This window comes from Pogonomyrmex barbatus, unplaced genomic scaffold (assembly GCF_055798465.1).
Source record: "Pogonomyrmex barbatus isolate J1 unplaced genomic scaffold, ASM5579846v1 scaffold2, whole genome shotgun sequence".
In the NCBI taxonomy this organism is placed as follows: Eukaryota; Metazoa; Arthropoda; class Insecta; order Hymenoptera; family Formicidae; genus Pogonomyrmex; species Pogonomyrmex barbatus.
The window spans coordinates 19,898,385-19,926,329 of record NW_028297116.1 but is presented as its reverse complement, the minus strand read 5'-3'; the positions used below and the strand labels follow the sequence as shown (position 1 = coordinate 19,926,329).

Sequence of the window (27,945 nt, the reverse complement as noted above, 5' to 3'; positions counted from 1 at the left end):
ATGAACATATTGAAAAATGTCCAAAAAGAATTGTTTGCATCATATCATATTGTTAAAAATCATCTTGGCTTTTGAAATAGATTGTTGTAACAGTTTGTAGAGCGATATATATTGTATGTATATATAACATATGTATACAATTTAGGATGTCAAAAACACACCACGAATGTGATACAATAATTCATAATAGGTATCTCTTATTTTGTATATTTCTTTGAGGAACTGTCAAGGAGCGATTCTACTACTTACAAGATTAAAACGAAATGACAGAACATATTCATAACATAGTACATTTTATCTAAACATCAGGAATTGCGATCGAATTTATGTTCTAATGTTAATTATTTTTTGACCCAAAGAATTTTGATATGGATCTGCACACTTCACGATTCTTCCTACATAATATATACGTATACTAGGAAAATTACTTTAACATATTTATATATATGCGTGTGCACATACTATAGTAAAATTCTTTAGTTCAAATCAATGGTCACTAAATGCCCTCCTATACTTCTTTTTCTAAATATAAAATAAAACTATATAACCCAAATTAATCAACATCGTTTCTCTCTCTTATTTAATATTTTTTATATATCCTATATATAATGTATCATAATTATATGATTTTTATACATATGTATAATCATATAATTATACGCGCGAGCGTGCATAATCATATAATTGTTATGGCTAAACAGAAGAGGTTAGTATTAAGAATAATGTACTCGTAATAATATTCATATATTCTATACGGTGTTTCTCAACACAAGCTCCAAATAACTTTTAAATATCGCAAGTGATATCCATTAAGTGATATCCAATGTCACCTTTATTCATTGAAGATAAGAAATCGAAATAGTAACTATTTTGGAAATCGATACTGCTCTCTCTCTTTGCATTTCTGCTGCAAAAAAAATTTGTGTTACATATGTTACACATAACTTTTATTATTATTGCAAGTATTATTGATGTCGCTTTTTTGTTTATATATTCTTCAAATTAAACACATTGATAATTTAAAAAACATATCATCTAAAAGAAATTGCGATTTAGATATTTTAAGATTTAAATATATCTTTTTGATGAAATAAAGAAGAAACATTTTAAATTATATTATTTTATTAAGCATATTTCAGTGTACTTTTACGAATAAAGATGGCTTTATTACACTTTCCACGATGATATATTTTAATGTCTTTTGAATTGTTCTATAATTTATTGTTTGAGAAACACCGATGCGTTTTTCGTATTAACTAATTGTTACGTCATGTCATGAGAATGTAATGACATCCCCATAGAGCACCTGAAGCATACAGTGAACATTCTCCCATGTATTATTTTATTTAATTACAGTCAGTCATTGGATTTATTTCATAACAAACTCCCTCTGAATTTCTGAACTTTATTAGATAATTGCTTAATGCATCCTTGATAGATATCCAGAAAAATTCAGTACAATGTATAATTTCCAATGGACTAAGATTATAATGTAAGGCCTCAGAATATTTGACATATTGTAACATTCCATGACTCATAGGAATATTACATTAAAAATATATCATCGGAAATTTTTTGACATTCCTATTGATATATAAAAAAATATTAATATTATATAAAGAAAAATAGATTTTAATACGCTTATAAGTCTGCGTAAACAATATTAGTAATATTTTTTATGTACGATAATATAATATGATAAAATAATATTTCGTTAAACAACATAAACTTGAAAAAATACAAAAAAAAATTTCTATCAGACATGAGATGTTACATATCTATTGTGTTGAATATTTTAATGCAGTACTCTTCAGATGTTTATGCAAACATATTACAATGGAGAGTATATAAAGTGCTACAAAACAATTCCAATATGCTTTATAATTGTTTAATACATCTACATTACATGTTCATTATGTATTTGTAAGGCCATATACGAAATTTAATACAAAGATATTGCCTTTATAGACAATATTCGATATATTGATTAATTTGGAAATTTGTCTATTCATAGACAAATGGACGACACAGCCTCAACAGAGAATGTTCACAGTGTAAGACAGCAGCATAGATATATCTCAGCGCAGTCCCGCTTTACCATTAATTATATCATCTTTGTTTTGGAATCATGTAAACAGAATCTTGTCAATCGATCATGTTCAAAAGATCCTTTGTAAGTATCATTAAGTATGGGAATTTACTTAAAAATAAAATAATTTCACCAATGTGAATTAATTTTTAAATTATTTAATTATTGATACACAAATCTCGATTAACTTTATACATATCTGCATCATAAAGAAGTTTTCTTGGAATCACCCATACATAATAGTGTTATGTATTTAAAATCAACATTATTTTCATGTCAAATGAGAAATATACCTACAAAGGAATTTTGAAAATATTAAAAATACAAGTCTACATAAAAACTACATTGTATGAATTTTTGTCTTTTAACAACATGTGTAGAACTTAATGTTTATATGTAAATATTATATAACAATAGATAAACAACAATGTTTAATAAAATGTTTTGTACCTAGGTCTCTAATATGGCATAAGATAGGTCATGTGCCGAGTTATTCTTGGCTACTGTCAAATCTAAGCCAACATTATACACAACTAGCCTGTTCTTAAATAAGATGTGCATGATTTCAATGATTTTATTAATCATCATTACATGCCATCTAACTACTTTCCACGTTAGGGACTTCTAAAAAGAATTATAACCTCTGCTATTTCAAAATAATTTCAAAATTATATAAATTGTTTTGAGAATTGCAAGAATAAAACAATTATTCTAATATATTATATATTATCATGAAAGATATTCGAAATAATTTTCTTATTTAAAAAGATTAAATTAAATGTTTTTTTATTATTTGCAAAATTAGAAAGAAAAAATCTTAAAAAAATTTGACATTTTGATTGAGATTTTATTTTAATATCATCTACGTTGATATATAAGTGAATACACATCTTCATTCAAATGTAATCGAATTAAATCGAATATTTATTTTAATCACAAATGAGCACAATATATAAAAATTGGTATACAATTCAAAAAACTTAGAAACTTTTCACAGACAAAAATTATATCAAAGATAATAGAAAGGAACTCTTTAGAAGCCCCCTAATAATTTATTTCCATTCAACATATCCCCCTTTCAAATTTATTTCACTCACTCTCTATGATAAAACACACATTATAATATAATTCTATCAAAATGGCATTCAGTATTCTCTTATAGGGGATTATCTCACATTCGATATATAAAAAAAATATATATAATTTCGACTACTCAATGGAAACGTTCAGTAATCGTCAGTTTGTACTATCCGAATGCCATTTTTGTGTATATTACACTTTTCCTGAACTAGTTCTACAAAGATTGTGTAGGGCTGCCCACGAAATTCTAATTGAAATATAATTAATATCTATCTATCTATATATGTATATGCGAATATGTATATGTATAGTGGGACTTTATTGATATAGTCAGTTCACAATGCTCGCAATATCACGACATTCTACAAGTCTTCTTAGTCTATCATAGACACCAAGAGATGATAATTTGATTACACACAAAATAAAATTTTGAAAAAATAATGTATATAAACTTATCGAAAATTTGAAAATATGAATATAAAATATGAATATAAAAATAATTAATAATCTTCAACAGAATGTCTATATAGAATGAAACATCTATATCTTGTATTTTAAAAAGACAAAAAAGAATTGCTCAAAAAATTACATTTGAAGCGTCAAGTATAATGAAATTATGAAATAATGTAATAGAAATTAAATTTTGTACTAATTAATCGATATCCTGAGAATCATTCTCAAACTTATTTTTTTTTACTCAAGTTTTTTCATACGTTCAAATGAAGATATCTAGATATTAATGCAATAAAAAAATCGAAGATATTCTGCTCTGGTCTATATATAAAAGTCCAGTTAGAAAACTACCAGCCTGTGCATATAGTTCAAATTAAATTAAATAGTTCTATACATCAAGACTTTTTTACAAGCGTGCTACGAGTTGCGACTGACTTATACTTACCTGAGCGGGTGACAATCTCCCACTAGTATTTATCTTCAATTGCACAAAATATTAAGTGCTTATTTAATTTTCCTTCGAGGTACTTTTCGATTTCGGCAAATATGTATGTTATCTTGAATACGTCATGTCGATATATATGCATCACCTCCATATTTTTTTTTTTTTTTTTTTTTTTTTTTTTGGTAAGGTCTTAGTAATGCAACGCCATCATGATTTACTGGCTTCATGCCAATTCCAAGATATTATTTTCACATTATAACTTGTATAATTTAAATAATTTATAATTTACATTTCCTGTAGAGAGAGAGAGAGAGAGATAGAGAGAGAGAGAGAGAGAGAGAGAGAGAGAAAGAGAGAGAACACAAGTGGTTGTACGCAAGCATATTCGATTAGCTCCGGGTTACTATATTACAAAGATGCTTGGTATATACCACCACACTGCAATTGATTGATGTATGACAGAATTTCATTGTACATCACTTTATATAACGCTTTATATAACTTAACATAGAGGGACACACTCAGATATATAGACAGATGTAGAGACGCACCTGAATGTATGCATGAATGTTGCTATATGCTCTCTACCGTACGCATCTTCGAAATGCCTTTTTGATTTTTCGTGGTGCTTGTGCCGATTGGGGTGGAGCGCTATAAGACAAGATAAATTAATCTATAACAAATGAATCTATAGCAAATAGCTAGAGAAATTTTCAGTTAAGATACTTACTTGAATGCTGTTGGTACACTTCCTTTGGTGAAGTTAAATGAAGGCCGACTATTGGGATCAAAAGCTACTGTGGGAGTAGAAGTGGGAGTAGGATTAAAATTGAATCCTCCGGTTGATGCAGATGTAGATGACTGTAACATTACAGTGTATTGATTATCAATAATAATTTGGAGAAAAAAAGTAAATTTTAATATAATACATTATTGAGAATATTTATATTTTTTATATTAGATATACACCTATATAAACATTATGTTTATGTTATTATGTTATTATGTTTAATATTATATATAAATAAAATATAATTAAATATATATTAAATATATATTAAAAAATTATTTATATTTACCATTCCTCCAAAGTTAAAACCTCCTGACGTTGCAGCAACTGGAGCCGTGGATCCAAAATTGAATCCTGTGGTGGACGAAGGAGTGGATGAGAACGATGACGTTGCTTGAGTCTGTGGATTTGCTTGTGGAGTACCGAATATCGGACTTGCCACTGCACCTTGACCAAATGTCGCTGATGTCTCTTGTTTAGATGGATTAAACGTAAAATTTGCAGTATTCGCAATTGGAGCGGAATTAACTCCGAATGTACCACTACCGAATGTATTGTTACCACTTGGTGGTGCACTTGAATTGCTACCAAATGTGAAAAGCGGCTTTGCAGTTGCAGGCGCGGCTGGATTAACGTTTGCAGAAAAATTAAATCTACCACTTGCCGATTGTTGCGACGAAGCAGAGCCAAACGTAAATAAAGACGAATTCGATGCAGTGTTGGTCTCGTTCGGCTTAGTGGTTGAAAAGATAGTTGGTGTTGTCGAGGTGCCGCCGAAAACGGGTGTGGTATTGTTTCCGAAGGCCGGGGTACTGGATGATCCAAAGAGCGAAGGAGTGGCACTGGTGGACGGTGTACCGAACGTTGGTAGAGGATTTGCCGCGGGTGGATTGAATACTGGCAATTTGGTTTCCGACGTACCGAAAATTGGTGGTTTACTTTCGGTGTTACTGCCGAATGTTGGAATTTTGTTCTCAGGCATGGCAAATCCTGATGGTTTGCTGCTTGTTGTAGTAAACGATTTATCCGTGCCGAATGCTATCGTCGTTTTCGACTCGTTATTAAATAGCGGTGTGGAACTCGAGACAATTGGGAAGAGCGTAGCGACTGGTGGATCATTGGTGGCTGGTTTGTTGCTTGATGGAGTAATCTCGGATGCCTTGTTTCCTCCGAATGATACGTTCGTGGACAATGGGACAGACGACGGGGGTATCTGGCCAAAAGATGGTAATGTGGCTGGCTGATTCTTTGAATCGGAAAAAGTGAATGTAGGTTGAGCAAAAGTTGGAAGACAAGTAGTCGTTGCATTCGTGGAAGTTGTAGTAACAGCACTTGTACTGCTTGGTACCCCGAATGAAAATATCAATTCCGGTTTTATCTCAGACACATTTTTTGTTATATTTTTTTCTGTTGATAAAGATGGTAACGTTGTATTAGTGCTAATTGGTATAACTGCATCAATTGTTGCCGATGGTTTAGAACTTTCTGTCACAGTAGTTGCAAAGGAAGTATTTTGCGTTTCTTTATTTGAGGCAGGCTGATTAAATCCTGATTTCTGCATACCAAACGTGAAAGAAGAAGCGGTTAGTGAAGTGCTAGACGCAATATTTGAAGTCTGTTTCTCATTTGCCGTTGTCAAACTTTCACTTTTTGGCATGCTAAAAAGCGTTTCCTGTTTATTTTCTTGATCCTCTTTAGATTCAAGTTTTTCAGAATTTTTTACATTAAATTGAAATCCTGTACCGCTAGAAGATGTGACATTATTGGTTTTAGATGCTTCACTTACAGCTTTGTTTTCTTCTTTCGGAACACCAAATGTAAATTGTGCTGTACCATTATTCTGTTGTGTATTACTAAACTTGAATCCGTTTAAAGGAGATGAATCGGATTTAGTTTGAGTGTCAGTCTTATCTATGCCAAACTTAAATCCACTTGACTGACTAATTAAATTTGCTGTACTAGATGGTACACCAAACTTAAATTGCAGGGTAGAGCCACTATTCGATGAAGATTCACTTGATTTTACAATACCAGGCTTCGAGGCTTGACAAGCCACACATTCTGTATGTTTCGCATCATTTTGTAACAAGCACGAATCGCAAGTCCATGCACCTTCCGGTTTCTTAAATTTATCTCCAAAGCCATTAGTCGATGTTTGTTCTGCCTTGCTCGACCCCTCTGCAGAATTAGGTTTAGCCGTACTACAGCAAGGACAGGTAATAATAGAATTGTTGTTTCTAACAAAACATCCTGAACATTCCCAAGAATCTTTGTTTGGTTTAAATTTGTTCATTAATTCGGAATTATTAGATGTTTTTTCTTGTGTTCCCGTAACTACTGTATTAGTGCTCAACTGTTGTGCAAATGATTCTGTGACACTATTTGTTTTCTTCGAAGTTTTTACGGAAGTAGTGGGTTTAGATGTGTTACAACAAGGACATGTAATCATGTTCGCGGCATTTCTCAATAAACAACCGGAACATTCCCATGATCCTTCGGCAGGTTTGAACTTCTTCATTAGATCGAAATTTTGAGATTTAACAGTTTGTTGCACCGTAGCATTACTTCCTGGCTTTGGTGTCGTACATGCTATACATGTAACATCACTTTGTTTATTTCTTATACAACAAGTTGTACATTCCCATTGATTTGTAGAAAGTTTAAATTGAGAACCAAAGCAATCTTGTGTAACTGGTTTTGTTTCCACAATGGTATCTATTGTTGACGTCGAAGGCAACGAAGTTTTATTAGGATTCGATCGAGCAATTTTACACGCAGTGCATTGTTTATTCGTACTGTCGTTCCTAATCATACATTCACTACACTCCCAAGATGATTCTGTATCATGTGTGCTTGTAACATCGGGATTTAGATTGACATTTGTGCTGGCAGTCTTGATAGTGTCTGTCGTTTTAGAATCCAATTCCGAGTTTGACTGTCCAATTTTAGATTCCATTTTATTAGACTTAAATACATCCATAACACTTTTCGATTTGAGTTCCTGTAGCACTGTGGTTTCGACGGAATCATCCCTGCTGCTTTTTACCTTCGCTTTTAATCTTGGTGCTGTGGATGAGCCGGACCAAATAAAATTTGGTATGGACGTGATTGCGCAATCAACAGTAAACTCATTCTCTGTCATTGAACGCGAGTCGATCGTACTCGCGCAGTCTTCGGCGTTGATTGGATTACTAAAAGTGAAATTGTTGACAGACTGCAAATTTTTCCCAACATCCGTCACTTTAATTGGGCTAGCAAACGTGAAAGTGTTTTCCTTATTTGCTGCAGTTTTGCCTGCGGAATGAGCTGCAGGAGGCGGTAAAGTGAAATTGAAATTGGGTAATGTCGTTATTGGTAAAGGTATGTTTGGCAAATTTACAGGCGTCACTGTTTCTTCTTGTTCTAGATTTATTTTAGATTTGCCCTTTAACTTGCCACGATATTTTTCATTGTCAGTATCTTCCGTCCTAGAAAAAGTAAATTTAGAGATATTTTGATTTACTTTTGAAATATATGAATAAATAAGACTATACAAAACTACATTTAGTAAATATACCTTAATCGATATTCTTGTGGGGGCGGAGGTGGATCGCTACGAGCAGAAACGATCTTCCTAGCCATAAGAGTTGTATCTTGCAATTTTTGTCTTCTCCTTAATTTCAGTATATCGGGAACAGTTGGTACTGTTAATTCACGTGTCAAATGACGTAAACCGATTCTAGCGGATGGCGTTGCTACCTCTTCTCGCGCTCTTTTTCTGCTTGTTACTGAAGATGCTGAGGATACTGAGACATTATTTGTATTTTTCAATGGTATTTTTTTTGCATCAGATACAGGTGATGAGAAATGTTCTAATGCCTCCAATATTCTTTTGGCAGTTTGACTCATACCAGATGAATCAACTCCCACTGAATCAGAAGGTTTAACTTCAACATTCGTCCTTCTTGGTACCTTAAGTTGTATCTACAATTAAATCATGAATATATATAAAACAATGTGACTCATTATATTACCGAATAATTCGTAAAATAATTTGGAACACACATGGAGAAATAAAATCTTTCTTAAAAAAACAAGGTACATACCTCATTTGAATTGTTAAAAATATTACGATTTCGTTTATAAAGTCCCGCCGCATTTGCACCCCCAAAGGTAATATTACCATTATAAAAAGGGGAGGACAGCGGAGATGCACGGTCTGTAGCGTTTGTAATAATTGATGCGTTAAAACTCGGTCTACGACTACTTAAAGAATCGCGAGAACTATCTAAAAATAAAGACCTCGAACTTTGTAAATGATTAGCTGAAACATACAAAAGAATAATATTTGTATTATGCTTTAAAGCATAATCATTTTTTCTTAAATAACAAATTTCAGCCGAATATTTGTACTTAAACTTTTATACGATACATAATTTATACTCACTAAATGTTAATTTGTCATCATGCCTCTTTCTACTAGTAAATGCCGAACTATACAATAAATTTGACGGGCCTTCGTGCCTATTTATCTGTGGAATAAGTGAACTGCATCCACTAGTACTTTCACTGGATTCTGAATTATCATCCATCCCGTTTGCAATTCCATTATTGGTCGATGAAGCTAAGGAATTTAAGTCAGACCTGTGAGACGTTACAGCCCTAATATCTGCTTGTACTGCAGGTGTTGAAGATATTAAACGACCTATCCCACTTGGCCCAGCTGTAGCAGGTTCCAGAAAATCTTCCGTCTATAAATAAATTCTAATAAGCAAAATTCATTTTTTTTCAAGTGTTCCATTATCAAAATTCATTTCAGTTACCACTTCATGAACAGGATACTGCTCTTTAGAAGGTTCAATTGTATTTAATGTGGTTTTAACTCTCGTTTGTATAGAAAATGTGCCAGGTGGATGAATCACATCCATACGGATACGCGATCGCTTGGTAGGAGGCTGATGTACATCATCATCGAATTCTGTTTCTTCGATATTCCCTCTACCTTCTGGCGTATCTTCATTATTTTGAGAGGTAATGAACCACTTACTAATCCATGATGGTTGCGGTATAAAATCTGTTACCTTGGTTGCCATTTTTTTTACAAATGACTGTAAAGAATATTAATAAACATGTAACATACTGATATAAATTAAAAATGATTAAATTTATAATAATTAATATAACAATTTATAAATACATTGCAGAAAATAAAAGCAAAAGTATATATAATTTTACATATTTATAGAATTATATCTCTGTTAATGTTAAAAATACAATGTCAAAATTTAAGAAAATACGTTTAAACCTATTTAAAATTTAAGATAATAACAATATATTTTGATAGAATCATAAATAAATGATAAATAAATAAGTGATAATAAAACTTGCTAATTTTAATAAAGAAAAATAACATTATGACATAAATTTCATTAAATCATTCAATTCATCAGTGAATTAACATTCACTTGATTATCTTACAAATAAAAACGTAATATTTTTCTCAAACAAAAATTTAAAATACGTTACATCATTCAACATAATAAAAATAATGAGTTTTCACATTACTTCAATGCCAGGATTTCGTATACGAAAATCATTTAAAGATGTATAGGGGGAATAGCATAACGTAATCTCGAAGATTCGCGCGTAGACCTACGCGGAGTGCGCGATGCTCGGCAAGGGGCAAGCGAGGAAGAGGGGGAGACGCTACAAAACGCAATTCGCATTTCTTAAACCTCAGGTGGCCTCAGTCGGATGAACGCGCGTCCCTCGCGAGACGCGCGAAAACCGAATCGCGGCTTCTCGGGTACGATGCGCGCGTCTCACGGCGACCCGCACGCAACACGCGAGGTACAAGAGGAGGATTCAGGTTATCGTCGAGCTCACTCACATAACCGCGACATCGTGGATATCGCGTGGGGGTGCCTCGTCGTAGGGAGAGGGCGGGCATGCGGGACATGATGCGTCGAAGAGTTGGCGCTCGACGTCGGTTAGATCGACGTACTGTCTTGGGAACGAAGGGTCGTGCGAAGGGCGCGCGGTCTACCGCCGTCGTCATCATAGATTCAATCACGTCGCGACGGTCACCCGTCGTAGCGAGGCTATTACTCACGTTGTTCGCGTCGTAGGGCTTCGCGGTACGCGACGACGGCCGCCTGCCGGCCGGATTGCCGCCTTCCTTAGGCATGATTAGCCGTTCTGCTCCCTGCACCGTCACTACACGACAACCGTTACGAAATGCGCGCGCGCGACACGGGCATCGCCTTCTCGGAAATTCGGTCACACCGTCGAAACCGCGCACCACCTTCCTGCCTCCAACGAACGTGAGAGAGCCACGAGAAGAAATATGGCCGCGCTCGGCTCACGAAGACCGCCACTGGGGCGCCAGTAGGCTTCCTTCAAATCGCGCTCGACTGCGCATGCTTGCTTACGTGACGCGTACGTTGCGACGCGCTCTCGCAATGAGCAAAAGCCAACCAATCGGCAAGCGAGATAAAATCTAGTTTCCATTCTGGTCAGTATACTGACGTTAGTACCGTGTAAATGCTATTCTACAACGAATTATTACAACGATGTAATCACGATGTTACACGGCATTTAACGTCAGTAATATCGATATTATAACTTCGGCATAAATCAGATAAATGAGTAAGTCGGACCGTTCAATTGCGTATATGATTGTATGTGGACAGATGCCTCTAATTACTCTATATAACTCTGAAGATGAAAAAACATATATTAGTGTCGACTCACAATAGTAAAAATAATCGATTATGATTGATCAATTTCTTACGAAATTGTCGATTATTCTTTTCATACTCGATAATAACTGGTCAATTTCTTACTTCTTAAATCATCTATTGTGGACCAACACTAATGGCTTTTGGCCAGGACGCGGCGGGGCTTCCTGCACGACAGAAGTTGGCGCGATAGTCAATCAAAGTTGAATCGAGTTTAGCTTTTTCACGTAGCGGAAGATTTGATTGGTTATCACACCAACTTCCGCTACGCGACAAGTTTTGCCGAGTCCTGTGTGTCAGAATCATAATGCTGGATCGACAATGTGGTCATAATGTCGTGATTCATAAACGAAGGATTCTGAATTCAAATTCCATTATTTTTTCCGTCTCTTACATATAATACATTAATAATAGAAAATTTAATGTTTATTTAAAGAAATAAAAATTTTTTAATAAAAAAATGCTTTAAGACGAAAGATAGAATCCAGTATATTAAGACAAAGCGTTATATGTGCAGTCAGGCTGGTATCCTGAGTGCGGAAATCCCTAGCGTAACGGAACGCGTGAACCAATCATAGTGAAAGAATCAACAGAAAACTCGTCTTTTTGTTTTTTCATTATTGATTGGTTCGAGCGTTCCGTTACGCTCTGGATTTCCGTGTCATGGGACACCGGTCTCGGAGACACACAATCAGAGTATCGTCCTATGGAGTGTATATACGTATCGCGGATGGCGCGTATTGAAAATCTGACCAATCGCGAATTTTCCGTTGTTTTCAATATACGAGAGCATCAGTTCTCCTACAGTTCGCGATTGATCAGATTTTCGATACGCGCGATCCGCGATCCGCAATACGCTCCATGGAATAGCACCCTCAGTCGTCAAGACTCAAGTGATTACGAGGGAATAGTAGGTCATATTCAAAATCAAGCCAAAAAGAACAATTCTAAGCTTTTCTAGCTTCGTATAACAAAAAAATTTCATCTGTTTAATTTTTTATCGTCATTCTCTGTTTATCGTCATTCTCTGTTTATCGAATTTATTTCAATAAGGACGAACGATTTGATCTATTCTAAAGTAGAAAGATTTCGAAACACAATGCTATTTGGCTCAGTTTAATAGTCAAGTGAATTATCCGCAGTTCCTGCAAAACTGCAATTCTATGTAACTTATAGCGTATAATAGGTCAGATTGCAATAGCTTCAGATATAATAATAATTTGTAACTTTATAAATAAATATTTATAAATAATATATTTATAAATATATAAATATATATATATATATATATATATATATATTTTAGTGCTTCAAAAGAACCAGTCCAAATTTTTATCAGTAAAAATTGGCAATTAAATAGAAAGTACCGATTGATAAGTGAGTTGGAATATTGCCTCATAATAACATACACTCTTAAGATTAGAAGAAAAAAGATAATTAGAAACAAAAATCTGAAGTACAGCTCAAGCCAGAAATGAGTTTTGATATCATCGATATATAAATATTTCTTTTAAAATTCTGTTTCCATTTTTATATAACTATAGAACGAAATTAAAAACGGGTATTCGCAATCATATCGTTAATATTGATAATAAAGATAAAAAATTCAATAAACAATTATTTTTTTTATATAATATAATATATGGTAGATTAAAATATTCGAGATTTATATATTATTATTATTAATGTCTGTAATTAATACTGTAATATACATGCATAATAATTTATATTAATAATACAATACATATTGATTCTTTTCCTCATTCATATTTTTATATACAGAGAAAAACATTTGTTTAGACTTAATAAATTTTCATTATTAATTTCACAATTTTTGTAAAACCGCAGCTCTATGTAATTTATATTACGTAATAAATTAGACTGTAGCAACTTAAATTACACATTAAATTAAAGTACACATAATAATGTATATATATTATGTACATCATAATAATGAAAGCTAAATCAGTTTTTAAAAAACACAAGTACACGAAATAATAATGATAAAATTGATAAGATATTTGTTGGCATTTTTATCAGAAACGAGAGAAGAATGATTTTTCGGGAACCTAATCAATTATTCAGAAAGGAAGAAAGACGTAACAGTCAATGTTTATTATTTTTGTCATTTAACTTATTTAAAACAAAATGATAGAAATTCCAAATTAATTAATAAAGCAAGATACAAAATGCTCAAATTTTTAACGCATCTATCATATAAAAATTAACATGACAAATTAATAACAACAATCTATATCAACAATGTCCACAAAAATTAAATAAATATCTCAACTTAGCACAACTTAAACTACATAGTATAATATTTATATCTTAGCTAAGTTATTAGTATTTCATGTGATAATTCCTTGAGGAGTTATAAATAATGCAACTGCTATATATTTATAATGTGAAGATATGTAAATTGATTTAATTTCTCGTTACAATGTTTACAATAATACAATTGTGATATGTCACCATCATGTTATAACTTATTTGGGCAGGCATTTTAATATTCCTGTAATATCTTTGTAATATTTTAGCAAATTCATGCTATTATAGTATGATCCTATGAAGAATGATATTGTTGTGATTGCTATTATATTATGTGTTATATGGGTAATATAATATATAATTAAGAAGACTAATATACTTAAAAACTAATGAAAGAACTATTTGTTCTAACTAAATTTGACATAATCGAATTATAGTCGAAATATAGTCGATTATTCTCCTCACATTCAATTGTAATTAGTCAACATTTTACGGTTAAAGTTTTAAATAATACTTATTGTAGATTGTACCTATAATTTATTAGTAGATTGGGTTTTAATATTGTCATAACAAATTTCTTGAACATATTAATTAAGTATAAAATAATAAATTTTTCAACTCTCCAGAAATTTTCCATCTTATAATCAATCAAAAAATTAAAATTAAAAACCAAAATAAAACAAAAAAGAAAATCAAAATAAGTCAAAGTTGTATAACACTTCATAAATTCAAAATGTATTTATTTGATAGTATATAATGCAAATATTATTTATAACATTATCATAAATTTATGTACAGTCCATAAGAGAATTAAATATTTTATAAAATATATACATATGTACGTGTGTGTGTGTATGTGTATGTGTGTGTGTGTGTGTGTGTGTGTACACACAACACTCCAATCTTTCCTCTAATAATTTTTCTTCCATTCCTAAACTGAATTTAATTCAAGACCTACTTCGGGATCTAATGTGGATTTTTTAAATCTTTTTGTCGAATTTTCTGAAAAAAAATTAAAAATAAAATTTTCAATATCATACGATTTTCTATTATATTAGTAAATATAAATGACTTTTTAATAGATGTAAAAAATAAATTACCTTGGTAGAAGTGTTTTGTGGCACGTTTTCGAATATCTTCAATATTATCCTCCATTTGCGCCCATTCAAGTACACATCTACGACCGTATAGATGTGTACTTTGACACAGAGCTTTAAATGCTTTCTACAAAAAAATATAGATTATAATAGATTTAAAAAATATAAATATAAATTAAAATTAATAAAATAGTTATTATGATAATTCTTAGATAAGTTATATTTTTAGATAATGTAAGCTATATTAACTTTATTAAGTGGAAAATTAAATTCTTCAGATATTAGATATGCATCATTTACCTTTGCATCTGTTTTAGTATAATATTCAATGAAGGCAAATCCTCTGTGTTTTTCAGTGCCAACTAATTTTTTCGGCAATCGTACGGCCTTCAACTCACCATACGATCTGCAAAATAACAATTATGTTGGATTATATGTTATATAAATTATGTTGGATTATGTTATATAATTATGTTATATAAATATATGATAAAATATATGTACATACTTGAATAATTCCGTCACTTCCTGAAGAGTTGCTTGAAAAGGTATATTTCGTACTAAAATTTTGGTTCCAGTTTGTTCGGTGATTTTAGCCTTCTTTCTCGTTGTTTTGACATCAGACCTAAAAAATCTCATAATTATAAAAAAATTCTTTGTATTTTAATAAAATAAATTACAAATAACATACATTAAAGTTCTCTCAGATCGTTTCAATTCCAAACTCTTCCCATCAAGAACCGACATCTGTAATGTTTTTAATGCACGATCTGCGTCAAGCTTTCTTTTGTATCTAACAAATCCATATCCCATAGACAGTTTTTTAGCGGGATTTTCCGGATCTTTTTTAGTCGCTATTGTGACATAATGGAGAGGACCGCATTTACCAAAATACTAAAAATATAAAAATCTATTATTACAAAGAAAGCAATAATGCAAAGAAAGCAACAATAATAATTTTTAATTACATCTTTCAACTGTTCTTCTGTAGTTGAAAAATTGATATTTTTTACAAAAAGTGTTGTGTCTGATTCAGGTGGTTCGTTATTTTCATTATTACGTATATTATTTCCTACGTTATTATTACGTATATTATTGTCTTCAGATTCTTTTGTTGTTACGCCCTCTTTAACTTCTAAACTTGCAGATTTCTTTTTATTTCTTTCAGCGTCAGTCTTAGATACAGGAATAGTAAAACTATTATCTGGCGCCCACTCCAAATACAAAGGTAAATGTTTGTATCTTTTGTAAACCAACGCATGGAAAGCTTTACGTGCTTCCGATGGCTCCAGAAATTCAACTAATGCTGTTATGCCTGCCGGTGGCATTACAATACGCGCAAGTTCACCATGCTTGACAAACATTTCTCGGAGTTCGCTTGGTTTTGTTTCAGCTGGTAAATTTTTCACTAAAATTATAGTATTTGATCTTTTCTTTGGTTCTTGATTAAATGCATCCAAACACACGCCATTTTCCTCTAAAAAGGCTTTTGTATCTTGCACCAATTGTGTTTCTCCTAATGCTAATTTTACCGCGGCGCTCATACCACCAGTCGAGCCATCTTCCAACAATTTTTCTTTTGTCGTATTGTAGCGTTTTGCGACAGCATCTGCCACAGCATTTTGACCAAGAAATAAGGTGTTCCAATTATGTGATAAACCTGCGGTCATCTTGTTCTGCAATTCCTTCTTTTGTTTATAAGTTAAATTTTCTGTATTTTCCAAGGAAGCTTTCATTTTTCCGGGAAGAATATGTAACATTCTACCATCTAATACAGAACCATCCAACTCGTTGTAAGCTTTTACAGCATGTTCTGGCATCAGAAATGTTATTGTGCCAAATCCTTTTGGTTTTCTAGTCACTTTATCAATAGGTAAATTCACTTCTGATAAAGGACCATATTTCTCGAATAGTTTTCTGATATCATCCTCCGTAGTTGTATATGTCAAATTTCTAATAAACATTCTTCCAGATTCTGCTATACTCTCTTCATCTTGTAAAGTCTCTTCTTGTTTCTTCCATTTAATATTAATCTCATTACATACATCTTTATCAGATTTAATTTCTTCTTTTTGTTCATATTTGGACACAAATATTTGTTTCCCATCTGTATAAATAAAAAATACATTTAAATAAAAGCTAAATACTTTACGTCATACTTAATTTCTTTTACCTAAAAAACTTTTGTTTTTCATAAGGGCTTTCTTCATGATTTGTTCTGTTTTGAATCCCACGTAAGCTATACCTTTAATTTTCGGTGGGATTCGTATAGATTTCGGTTTTATAGGATGAAAGAATTGTTTGATATGTTTTTTCGTATGTTTATATGCAAGTCCTCGTAGTTTTACAGTATAGAACGTTAATGGACCATGCTTTGATACATTTTTTGTCAGATATTTTATTCCACTTTTATATAACCAATCAGGTTTATCCTTACTACTTGAGGATACTACTTTTTCTAAAATAACATAGCCATATTATATTCTCTCTTACTTTATAAGAAATACAAATTGCAATACTTGAAATAAAATATTAAAAAAAAAATATTTAAAAAAAGAATATATCAACTAGAACTCACAGAGTATTGGTTCGATTAAATATTATATTTATTAAGTTTAGTTTGAATTTTATTAAAAATGAAAAATTTTTATTAAAAAATATAATTCACAAAAAATAAAAAAAAATTTCACCTTTATTTTCTTTAGATTCAGAATCTTCTTCATTCTGAGACTTGTCATCTTGAGACTCCTCATTAATTTCCATTGGTACATCATTATTATTTTTTCTGAAAATTGCTTCTATATTTTTACCAGTATGTTTTTCAAGAAATTCCATAAATTGAGGATCATCCTTGTGCTAAATCCAACATAACATAAAAAAATAACTTTCTTCTAATCAATAAAGAATATTAATTAGAAAAATCAGAAAAATGTTTAACAAACCTTCTCAAGTGCTTTCTTAACTTCATCATTCTCTTTTTTGTTTGCCTGTTTCTTTTCCTTTTTTCTATCACTTTTGTTTTTACTTTCCTCATTCTTTTCTGTCAAATTTACTGATTTTTCCTTTGACTTAATATCCTGAATTGTATGAGCTTTGTTGTAAGAACTATCACTTGCATATTTGCTCCAAGATCTTGGTTTCGAAGAATCACCTAAAATATATATCATGTTTACAAAAATGTTAACTTTATTATTATATAAATTATATTATTATTATATAATTATCTATGTAATTACAAAAAGTACCTAAATTTGCACAATGTTCAACAGATATTTTACAAGTATCAATGAACGTTTGATCAAAATAAGACTGCGCCAATTTTGCTTGTTCTTCGGTTTTGTAACCAATGAATGCAAATCGTCGAAATTTGCCCTCTTTCGTATATTTCAGCTGGACATCGGTTACAATACCCTTTTCGCTAAACAATTCTTTTAATTTGGTATCTGTCACCTATGTAAAATAAAAAAAAAACTATATAACTTTGCAGCAATTATGTTAAATAAAAAAATATCAGAATAAACATAAATGTCATTACATACATTCTTCGGCAAATTTTTAACCATTAGACGAGACATCTTGTAATGCCAATAATTTTTTGTATCTAAAAAACAATTTTTTCACCTATGTTTACAAATATAAATTCTGGATTACGAGACATGTAATTACGATACTTTTTTTACACAAAAAAATTATAAAGCCTTATGTCCACGATGTTAAAAATCGGTCTGAAATCTCGGACGAAATCAATTTGTATTGGTTAATTGGTCGAATTAGTCAAACGCAATTAATCAATTCTCTTCTCATTCGAGATCTCGGATCAATTTCTAGCGTCGTGGACATAAGACTTAATATGAGCACACGTGGAAATACCGGTTATGTTTCCTAACCACGTGAATGCGTTTCTATATTCTTCTTATTCTTTTCTGATCGCGGAGTCAACACAGACCGTGGCCAATTCGAAATGAAAAAATAATTAATAAAAAAGAAAATAGTTATGCGAGTGATAACCAAAAATGCGTGACAATAAAAACTTCCGTGGAGGCAAACATGTCCGATCCACATATGGCCATCCAAAGGGGACATAATGCATTTGTAATTTGTGAAAGAATCAGGATGATTGGTTGCAGTCCATTTAGCATTACAAATGCTTCGAACAGTTTGATTAACCAATATAAAGAATTGTATCAATTGATCAATCAAAAAATACTTTTAAGTATCTGTAGCATTAAACGGTACTAATTAAAATGATAAAAAGTGACAGTTTTTTTCATTATTTTTAATAATAAAAATTTTCACTTCTCATGTTTCTGACCTAGGGAAAAAGTTACATGATCGATACTCTAGACTGCGTTCAGAAATATATTAGACGTATCATTTTATCCTTGTTGTTCATCGAATGTTAAACGAGGATAAAATAATCCTGATGCATTTAGGTATTATTTCTAAACGCAGGGATACAACGAAATCTTCTCGAGCCGACTTAATTCGAGGCTGCGTTCCAATATTTACTACCAGTACTGAAAATATATAGTTCAGATAACGTATATTGTAGATTTTCAGTACTGGCAATGAATATCGGAAACGCAGTCTGGATTTGACTACAAATTTACCATCACGATTAGCTCAGGTCAGATGTTGACTACGTGAAATTTCGTCCAAAGGAAGAAAGTTTATCAGTTTATATAAACGAGTTTTTCCGCCTTTACCAAAAATATATTACGAAAAAGTTTTTTGACCATCTGAAGTGCTCGGAAAAAAATATCGAAGTGCAATATAAATGGTTAGAAATTGAAGATTTTCAATTAATCTAAATTACATCTTTTTACGCCGCTTCCCCGTGACAGGAAGATCCGATTTGAACTGTTAGCTGTATTACTTGAGAAAGGTTTGTAACTGAAAGTGTTCTTCGATTTATTGGTAATATCTAATAAAAAATGTTTTATTATTTGGAACATTGTGATACATTTAGAAATAAAGAATTTGTATAAACATATTTTATGAATTACGATCTTTCTTGTTTATAATTACAAATTACAATTTTTTTATATTTAAACGTTTCACAATATTACTTTTGAATATATAGCACGCACATTACAAGTGACACTGATTACTTAAACAATGATTACTATAAGAGATTAGATTTGATAAATATTGAGAAAAAAGGAAGCTAAAACTTTAAATTAACCTTTTGAATTTATATTATAAATGTGTTAATGAAATATTAATAGGAGAAAAATATAACAAAAGAAATAACAAAAGAAATTGCATTTTAGAATAAATTATGAAAAAAAGTTATTTGAAATATAGTTTTTTAATGATAAAAATTATGGATTTCTTTCTGGTTTCTTTAATTTTATGTAAATTATATCATTTAAGACAACAAATATGCTTGAATATTTGCTCCTGATACATTTGGAAATTTTGGAAAGTTATGCAATGTAATATGTATATATTATGTATATATGTTTATATTAACGGCTGATACAATTAATATATAGATGGAGACTGATTACGATGATGATCGAAGTGGTTGGGGAGATGAGATGAATCGAAGCACAGATGAGTGCAGTGGAGAAGATACATTTGATAATCCACAGGAAGTATTGAATGAATGCTTGGATAAATTTAAGACAGCTGATTATATAATGGAACCTGGTATTTTTGCTCAACTTAAGAGATACTTTCAAGCTGGAGGAAATCCTGAACAAGTTATAGAATTGTTGTCGAAGAATTATACAGCTTGTGCACAGACAGCAAATCTTCTTGCAGAATGGCTGATTCTTGCCGGAGTGAAAGTCACTGATGTACAGGCAATGGTAGAAAACAATTTGAAGGACATGATTCTTAAAAATTTTGATCCTAAGAAAGCAGATAAGATTTTTACGGAAGAGGGTGAAACTCCTGCCTGGTTGACTGAAATGATACAACATCCAACTTGGCGATCTCTCATTTACAGACTTGCGGAGGAATACCCAGATTGTTTAATGTTAAATTTTACTATCAAACTTATATCTGATGCTGGATTCCAAGGCGAAATTACAAGTATTTCGACTGCAGCTCAACAAATTGAAGTTTTCTCACGTGTGTTGAAGACTGCAATTGCTGGATTTCTTCAAAATACAGAAAATTGGCAATCCAGTATACAAGAATGTGCAAAAATGGTATGTCACGGTCAGCATACCTATGTGTACAGTCAGGTTTTGTTGCAAATACTTGCACAAGAATCTCGTGGAGGTTTCATGATGAAAAGACTCTCTCAAGAAATTACTAAGTGTGCGCAACAAAATCGACATGATGTCACTCCGATAACAATGGCTTTGAATGGTGCTGCTAGTAGTCCTGGAGCATGTCAGGCACTGGCATCTATGTTATCAAGAAACACCTTAAATCCCGCTGATATTTCAGTCTTATTTAGGAATTATTCTGCACCGGAACCCCCTCCTATTGAACTGTTGCGTAATCCACAATTTTTAGGTAAATTAGTAAAATTGTTAAAGATAATAAGAAATTTGATTTCCTTTCTTCTTCTCATTTTGATTCTTACTAAATCAAAGTTATTTATTTAAGTTAATTATAATTTATAATGGAAGTCATATATACTAATGTTATATGAATTCTCAAAACTGATTACAAATCATTAACTTTTTTATTTATAATCTTAAAATCTTTTATAAAAAACCAAGGTATGTTTACATGGAATAAGGATTGAGATTGAATCTGAAACTTATAAAATATAAGCCAATTCTATAAAATTGTGCATCACATTATAAACATTATTGACATATCGAATTATTTTGAAATTTGCCTTTGATTTTTGTTTTTATTATAATAAAATAATATTTTTTCAATTAACATTTTTTACATAGAGAGTTTTAGGATTGCTAGCTTTTCTATGACAAATGCTGACACTTAATTTTATTTATTCCAAAAAATCATTTCTATTGGCAATAATAATTTTGTATTTTTTTTTACAGAATTACTTGTTGATGCCCTTTTTAAACCTGGGGTAAAGATAAATCAGGAACATAAATCAAAATATATACATTTATTAGCTTATGCAGCGAGTGTATGTGAAACAGCTCCTAAGAAAAATAACACTCGTAAAATTAATAAAGATGAGTTAAAAACGACCATCCAGGCAATTGAGAAAGTACATAATATATGTAATATAAACAAAGGATCAACTGAGCTAATAGCAGAGTTACATACTTTATATCAATGCATACGGTATAAGAATTGATTTTTGATAATTTTTTAAATATATTTTTAATATCTTATATAAAGAAAAATGTTTAATAAATTTGTTTATTATAGATTTCCTGTCGTAAGCGTGGGTATAATACGATGGGTAGAATGTACTGTGACTGAACCATCATACTTCAAATTATGTACAGAACATTGTCCTGTGCATTTGGCTTTGTTAGACGAAGTTGTTGTTTGCCATCCTTTATTGCATCCAAAAATATTAAGATTACTTGTACAATTGTTTGAAAGCAAACAAGATGAATTAGAAATACTTGTACAAGTAAGTATATTTCAAATGGCAAAATTAAGTTATAAGATAAAGACCTGTTGATATTTTAAATGAATAATTTTTTTCATATAGTTGGAAATGAAAAAGATGTTGATTGACAGAATGGTGAATTTATTAAGTAGAAGCTGTGTAGTACCTGTTGTGTGCTACATTAAGCAATGTTGGCAACGTGGAGATACAGATATATCTTTAATTAGATATTTTGTTACCGAAGTAAATTATTTTGCTGTTTTTCCAATAATCTTATCAGTATATTGTATCAATATTTTATTATATAATAAATTAAATATATAAATATTTACAATATTATAGGTATTGGAAGCAATAGCTCCTCCATATACTGCTGAATTTGTACAATTATTTTTGCCGATGGTAAACAGTGAAGAGATTACTGGAGTGCGTGGAGAGAATGAAAGCGATCTAGTTTCAGAATTTATTGGTGAGTATAATCAAAAAAATCTGATGGAATTATCTGGTGGAAGTGGACTTTTGTTCATATATATAAAACATACATCTTTTTTTAGTGTACTGCAACACACACTATCCCATGGTAAGATGACGCCATAAAAATTAATCACAGGTAGGTCAAATTGAAGAAAAAAAAAGAGTGATAGTGCGAAGAGATTATTTTTATTTTACATGGAGATAGAAATCTTCATACATAACTTATGGTTATAAATATGTATTGGATGAATTCTGCATCCATCTGTGATATTGTCATCTAGGCATTTTCTGTAACAAAAATATTTGTACATATATAATTGTCATTAAATTTTAAAAAGGACGAAACTTGTAAGAACCACATGTAAAAATGAAGATGTTAAGTGGCTTTAAAGATTAATTTTAATTATTGTTAATCTGAAATTTGATACTCAAACAATTTATATTATGGCACAAAGAGCAAATGTCACATTTAGCTATAAGCTCATTTCTTTTATGCCAAAATGTTTGTTGCAGAAATCAAGTATAAATATAATAACGAAAACATAATTATTACATGCTTTTATATACAGTAAAAGGAAATGGATCACTCATTGTATTATATATACAATAATCAAATAAAAAAAGCAAAAGTATTAGAGGCATTCTATCAAAACAAAAAATATCTCGCTAAAGACATGACGCTCACTTACTGATCATTATGATCACATCTTTTCAGCTGTAACAAAACATTGTATATGTAATGAAAGCATAAAAGAAGAATAAATATAGATTCTATAAGAGAATATTTTATAAAATTTCTGTAATGCTATAAAAATAAAATTAGAAGATATAGAAAGATAAAGATGTAGAAATAGATATAGAATGATAAAATTATATAAACGGAATATAATAAACTGCACGGAATATCAACCTGCTTTGGTAACATGAACCGAGAGTGCAATAATAAATTCGAGAGTATACATACTGATGGGTTTTCCATCCTTCCATTGAGTAAATTTCACATTGACTTCATCACGTTTAATAGCTTCTGCTCTAAAGTCAGCTTTCAAAGCCTGCCTGACTAACCTAGCTGCGATCTGAGAATAATTGATGTAACTGTAATAAGAAAAAAGTAAATTAATATATATCTATTTATATATATTTTGCGATTGTAAAAATGTTTCGTTACTAATAAGTAATGATTGAAATCGAATTAAAATGAATTTCTATGCTTTTTAATAATCAGAATAATCAGAAAAAGTCTGATTACATAACTATTTTGACAAATGATTTTTTGCATTTGATACACATGCGAGGAAAGGAATGTCAAGAATATGAAATATGAGATACGACGATGATAATTGATCTCTTTACTTTAATCCCGCTTGTCTCCACGCTGACATTTTCGCTCTTATCTATATTTCACAGGACACACAAGAAGAATCCGAGCCGCAGATGATACGCGACCGTAGCGCCACTTGATAAGCCAATAAAAGAACTTTGTTTATATGTGTATAGCAAATCTCGGAAAAAAGAATTGATTTTTGTCGGACATAATTATTTTGTAAATGTATAAAAAAATTTAATTAAAATTAAAAAAGAATTATGTATTATTATTGCTATGTTCCAAATTCAGTCAGCGTTGGAAATATATAGTTTATGTAACGTGTATTATGGTGCAGCTACAGAGAATATATTCAATGTTCGTTTACATGAGTTCTCTTCTCATTGGTAGTTAAGAAAATTTGTTAAGTCAACCGCTATCTTTCAATGTTTCAATGAAAATGCAGGAATCCTTATTGCGCATGCGCGCATAAGTAATAAGGATTTAGTAATTGGTCTTCAATAATTTTAATTTAAAAGTTACGTGTTGCTTGCACTCTCGAATTCTTACTCGCATCGAAACAGATTTATTTTTTCCATGGAAAGGTACATTGCGTAATTGAATAGTTATATTTAGAATTGATAAAAAGTCTACGATGCAGACAGAAGTTTTTAACATTTATTCACGTCAGAAATAAAAGAATATCATGCTGGCGCGTGCAATATTAAATTTCACACCTAATAAAGCGCAAATATATAATTTCACATAATACATTATTTAACTTTAATATACCATTAATATATTGCATCAATATAATATTAATATTTTATGAATACAACCAAATTACCAAACAATGGAGGGGAATAGTGGGAGAGAATTTGGCGAATAAAATTCAAAGTGAATGCGAGAAATTTATTGTCATTGTTGTAGCGACAATCTCCCCTGCATTGATTAATATGATGGATTAATAGCTGCTAGTAAATAATCAAGATGAAATGAATGCGCCAGATCGCTAATAAATTTAATATTTTGTACAGGTGACAAGAAGGCTTCTTGTACAAAAAGTGCAGGCTGGACAAAGAAAAATATTTATGATGCGTAGCGATATCACGGAAATGAGATAAATGGATAAGTAAGCTTATATTGTGTACGTATAAATCATTATTTATAACATTTGTATCAAATAATTTAGACAATTTAGACAAAATATATTAAAAAAGAAAAATTATCATTCTATTGAATAAGAAAAAAATTGATTCATTAGAATCAAAATGTAATCCTAAGAATATAATGAAATAAATTTAGTGAATTTATGTGAAAAAAATAAGTTAATTTATTTTTTAAACACTTTTTTAATTATTTGAAAATCTGCACAAGTTATGATAAAGAATGCTAATAAATTTTACGAGCCACACTGTATGTAATATTATTTAAAAAAAAAACATGATAATACTGTAATAATAACAAATTATTATATAGGTGATAAATATAAAAATATAAGGACAGTAGGAAAAATTTGCTTAATAGCATATTTCAAACACAATGAAGCTAATATCGCATAAATTCATGCATGTGAAATAATAATGCAAATTCCTAAATTTTTTAATCATGATTTATCGTTATTTTAGGTCGAACATGAAATTTTATTGTATCTAAAATATAATATTTTAACAATATATTTAGATATTTTAGTATTTTTTATTGACGAAAATTTACAAAATGTTAAATTCATAGTTTTGCACACCTGCTTAAGCGTGCAATTATGTATTATTCAAATTAGTTATTGCACACTTTCTTATCTGTATCCTACTTATTTATATAATTATCATCTAACAGGTTCTCTATAATTTGGTGTATATTATTTTGTCGGTTTTGCATTACACATGCGTGACTCTTATTCCTTTCCATCGTATAAATTATGCTTTCTGTCATGGCGATAACGCGATTCATGTTTTTTTCAAGGTAGTGTTCAAGCGTTGCGAATACTTTTGACGTTTCATAGTCTCCTAATTATCGCTAATTTTATACAAATAAAATTTCCACAAATAGAGTTTCCTATGATAAGTTTTGTTGACAACTGTTTCTTCTATCGCTAACAAAGTTTTTCGTTGCAGTTACCGATAAATTTTATTTCCCGTTGAATAGCGCGACGATGTAATGGTAAGGTATAAAAAATTTATTGTTGGAATTACAAATTATCGATCGAAGTTTCAATTTTAAACAAGTAGGTCATGGTTCTTCCGCCCTGTCATTGGTTATAAAAGAACACTATATTTGTCTTGCATAATATGAAATAAATAACAAATTTAATAGATTATAACATAACAATGAAAAGATATTTTTTCAAGAACAATTTTTTTTTAAATAATTTTTTTATCTTTTCTCTGACTTTGTTCAATAATTAATTTTTCTATTTTTTTCTAAATTATTTAAAATACAATATACACAGACACGATAGATCTGTATTGAACATTTATTGATATTTTAATGTATATTAATTATTAATAACAATTAATTGAATGTTATATTTCAAAGCATAATTAATAAAAATGTCAAATGATATATATTGTCGTGCAGACCCAAGAAAAAAATTTTTTATATATAATTTCTATACATAATTTTATATATAAAATGTGTTCTCATATAAAAATATATAATTATATATGAATATATTTAATTAAATATTATACATATATTTATATATATCTATACATAATCACATATAACTATTATTTTATATGTAATTATATATTTTTATATATAATTATATTTTATATTTGATATGTTATATATAATTATATACAATTATATCTTATTATATATTATATATATTATATCTAATTATATATAGAAAATCGGGTAATATGTATTTAAAAACATATTTTTGCGCAGCACTCTTTTGCGAAATAAGATTGCTTTGTCGATGCTCATGGCATTCTCGCACCTTCACAAATGCGACATATGACTACGTTATGTAATCACAATCCATCCTTTTCTCTCGGACGACAATATTACATTTCGTGGAACAATAACCTTAAGTGATGAGAAAAAGAACGTCGATTGCGATAAAACTGCCGATCAATAGGCATGTATGCACCTGCCGCGAATACAATAGAACTATTATTTACTAATATAATTTAATTTCTATATGTGGTAAAAGAGAAACAAAGAAAAGGGGGAGGAAGGAGAGAGAGAGAGAGAGAGAGAGAGAGAGAGAGAGAGAGAGAGAGAGAGAGAGAGAGAGAGAGAGAATATTTTTTATTGATATTTATTACAAATTTTATTGATATTTATTACAAATTTATTACATGAAGATTACATCCGCTTGTTTATAAGAATCTCTATCGTTTTATATACTGATTTCATAGATTGGAATTATTTTTGTTTTGATTATTTGCATACAATAATCTATTTTAAAATGCATTTAAAAAAATTATTTTAAAAATATGTATTCGTGAAAGTGTATCATACAGATATAGATATTTAGCTATTATAAAATAAGTATTAATTATTGATTGGAATAATATAAATTACATTAATTTTTGCAACAACATTAAATATTAAATAATCACCATGAAATATGTGTAAATGTGTGTTTACAATAATTATCTTTTGTAACTTGTATATTATGTAGTAATATAATATTTGCGAATAATGCCGAATATTTTATTTAGATTTTAAATATATTATATAATATTTTATATATTCTTACTCTTATTT

The 27,945-nt window shown here is 30.4% G+C and overlaps 4 protein-coding genes across 10 annotated transcripts; 1 reads left to right on the top strand and 3 right to left on the bottom strand.

The window, feature by feature from the left end:
- Window positions 1–191: 191 nt before the first annotated feature.
- LOC105423663 (uncharacterized) lies at window positions 192–11,212 on the bottom strand. Of its 2 annotated transcripts, XM_089077414.1 has the most exons (9): window positions 10,949–11,212; window positions 9,660–9,944; window positions 9,284–9,587; window positions 8,943–9,160; window positions 8,414–8,820; window positions 5,147–8,324; window positions 4,798–4,928; window positions 4,619–4,718; window positions 192–4,361 (listed from the first exon to the last, which is right to left on the bottom strand). In XM_089077414.1, exons 1-8 carry the CDS (start codon window positions 11,021–11,023, stop codon window positions 4,652–4,654), a joined length of 4,665 nt encoding a protein of 1,554 aa, XP_088933540.1. In that variant the 5' UTR covers window positions 11,024–11,212; the 3' UTR covers window positions 192–4,361; window positions 4,619–4,651. The 2 variants fall into 2 exon arrangements, with proteins under 2 accessions (XP_088933540.1, XP_011631805.2); XM_011633503.2 differs by having other exon boundaries at window positions 192–4,718.
- Window positions 11,213–14,570: 3,358 nt separating this feature from the next.
- Window positions 14,571–19,128, bottom strand: LOC105423679 (putative RNA-binding protein 19). Of its 3 annotated transcripts, none has more exons than XM_089076101.1 (12): window positions 18,815–19,128; window positions 18,484–18,545; window positions 18,190–18,394; window positions 17,887–18,095; window positions 17,635–17,800; window positions 17,118–17,402; window positions 15,913–17,051; window positions 15,636–15,838; window positions 15,453–15,569; window positions 15,245–15,350; window positions 14,948–15,071; window positions 14,571–14,849 (listed from the first exon to the last, which is right to left on the bottom strand). In XM_089076101.1, exons 2-12 carry the CDS (start codon window positions 18,517–18,519, stop codon window positions 14,779–14,781), a joined length of 2,661 nt encoding a protein of 886 aa, XP_088932227.1. In that variant the 5' UTR covers window positions 18,520–18,545; window positions 18,815–19,128; the 3' UTR covers window positions 14,571–14,778. The 3 variants fall into 3 exon arrangements, with proteins under 3 accessions (XP_088932227.1, XP_088932226.1, XP_088932228.1); XM_089076100.1 differs by having other exon boundaries at window positions 18,832–19,128; XM_089076102.1 differs by lacking the exon at window positions 18,815–19,128 and adding an exon at window positions 18,616–18,808.
- A 238-nt stretch (window positions 19,129–19,366) lies between these two features.
- TH1 (negative elongation factor complex member TH1) lies at window positions 19,367–25,552 on the top strand. Of its 3 annotated transcripts, none has more exons than XM_025217451.2 (8): window positions 19,367–19,829; window positions 20,443–21,418; window positions 21,919–22,171; window positions 22,259–22,469; window positions 22,551–22,691; window positions 22,791–22,917; window positions 23,003–23,058; window positions 25,263–25,552. In XM_025217451.2, the coding sequence occupies exons 2-7, from the start codon at window positions 20,443–20,445 to the stop codon at window positions 23,035–23,037; spliced, it is 1,743 nt and encodes a 580-aa protein (XP_025073236.2). In that variant the 5' UTR covers window positions 19,367–19,829; the 3' UTR covers window positions 23,038–23,058; window positions 25,263–25,552. The 3 variants fall into 3 exon arrangements, with proteins under 3 accessions (XP_025073236.2, XP_088932230.1, XP_011631810.2); XM_089076104.1 differs by lacking the exon at window positions 25,263–25,552 and adding an exon at window positions 23,436–23,885; XM_011633508.3 differs by lacking the exon at window positions 25,263–25,552 and having other exon boundaries at window positions 23,003–23,885.
- LOC105423665 (protein stunted) lies at window positions 23,087–24,435 on the bottom strand. 2 transcript variants are annotated; one of them, XM_011633506.3, is made up of 4 exons: window positions 24,276–24,435; window positions 23,887–24,017; window positions 23,612–23,637; window positions 23,087–23,210 (listed from the first exon to the last, which is right to left on the bottom strand). In XM_011633506.3, the coding sequence occupies exons 1-3, from the start codon at window positions 24,302–24,304 to the stop codon at window positions 23,624–23,626; spliced, it is 174 nt and encodes a 57-aa protein (XP_011631808.1). In that variant the 5' UTR covers window positions 24,305–24,435; the 3' UTR covers window positions 23,087–23,210; window positions 23,612–23,623. The 2 variants fall into 2 exon arrangements, with proteins under 2 accessions (XP_011631808.1, XP_011631809.1); XM_011633507.3 differs by lacking the exon at window positions 23,612–23,637.
- Window positions 25,553–27,945: the final 2,393 nt, after the last annotated feature.

Bases quoted from the DNA above. Each gene is read 5' to 3' on its own strand.
- LOC105423663 (XM_011633503.2), bottom strand. From the start codon at position 11,023: ATGCCTAAGGAAGGCGGCAATCCGGCCGGCAGGCGGCCGTCGTCGCGT. The intron at 9,161-9,283 runs GTGAGTATAAAT...TGTATGTTTCAG, and splicing joins TGATGACAAATTAACATTTA to CTAATCATTTACAAAGTTCG. The intron at 4,929-5,146 runs GTAAATATAAAT...GTAATGTTACAG, and splicing joins GTTTTAACTTTGGAGGAATG to TCATCTACATCTGCATCAAC.
- LOC105423679 (XM_089076100.1), bottom strand. From the start codon at position 19,027: ATGTCCCCTTTGGATGGCCATATGTGGATCGGACATGTTTGCCTCCAC. The intron at 17,801-17,886 runs GTTTGTTAAACA...TGTTGGATTTAG, and splicing joins TTAAGAAAGCACTTGAGAAG to CACAAGGATGATCCTCAATT. The intron at 17,052-17,117 runs GTAAAAGAAATT...TTATTTATACAG, and splicing joins GAAAAACAAAAGTTTTTTAG to ATGGGAAACAAATATTTGTG.
- TH1 (XM_025217451.2), top strand. From the start codon at position 20,443: ATGGAGACTGATTACGATGATGATCGAAGTGGTTGGGGAGATGAGATG. The intron at 22,172-22,258 runs GTATAAGAATTG...TGTTTATTATAG, and splicing joins ACTTTATATCAATGCATACG to ATTTCCTGTCGTAAGCGTGG. The intron at 22,692-22,790 runs GTAAATTATTTT...ACAATATTATAG, and splicing joins TTAGATATTTTGTTACCGAA to GTATTGGAAGCAATAGCTCC.
- LOC105423665 (XM_011633506.3), bottom strand. From the start codon at position 24,304: ATGTCAGCGTGGAGACAAGCGGGATTAAA. The intron at 24,018-24,275 runs GTAAAGAGATCA...TTCTTATTACAG, and splicing joins TGGAGACAAGCGGGATTAAA to TTACATCAATTATTCTCAGA.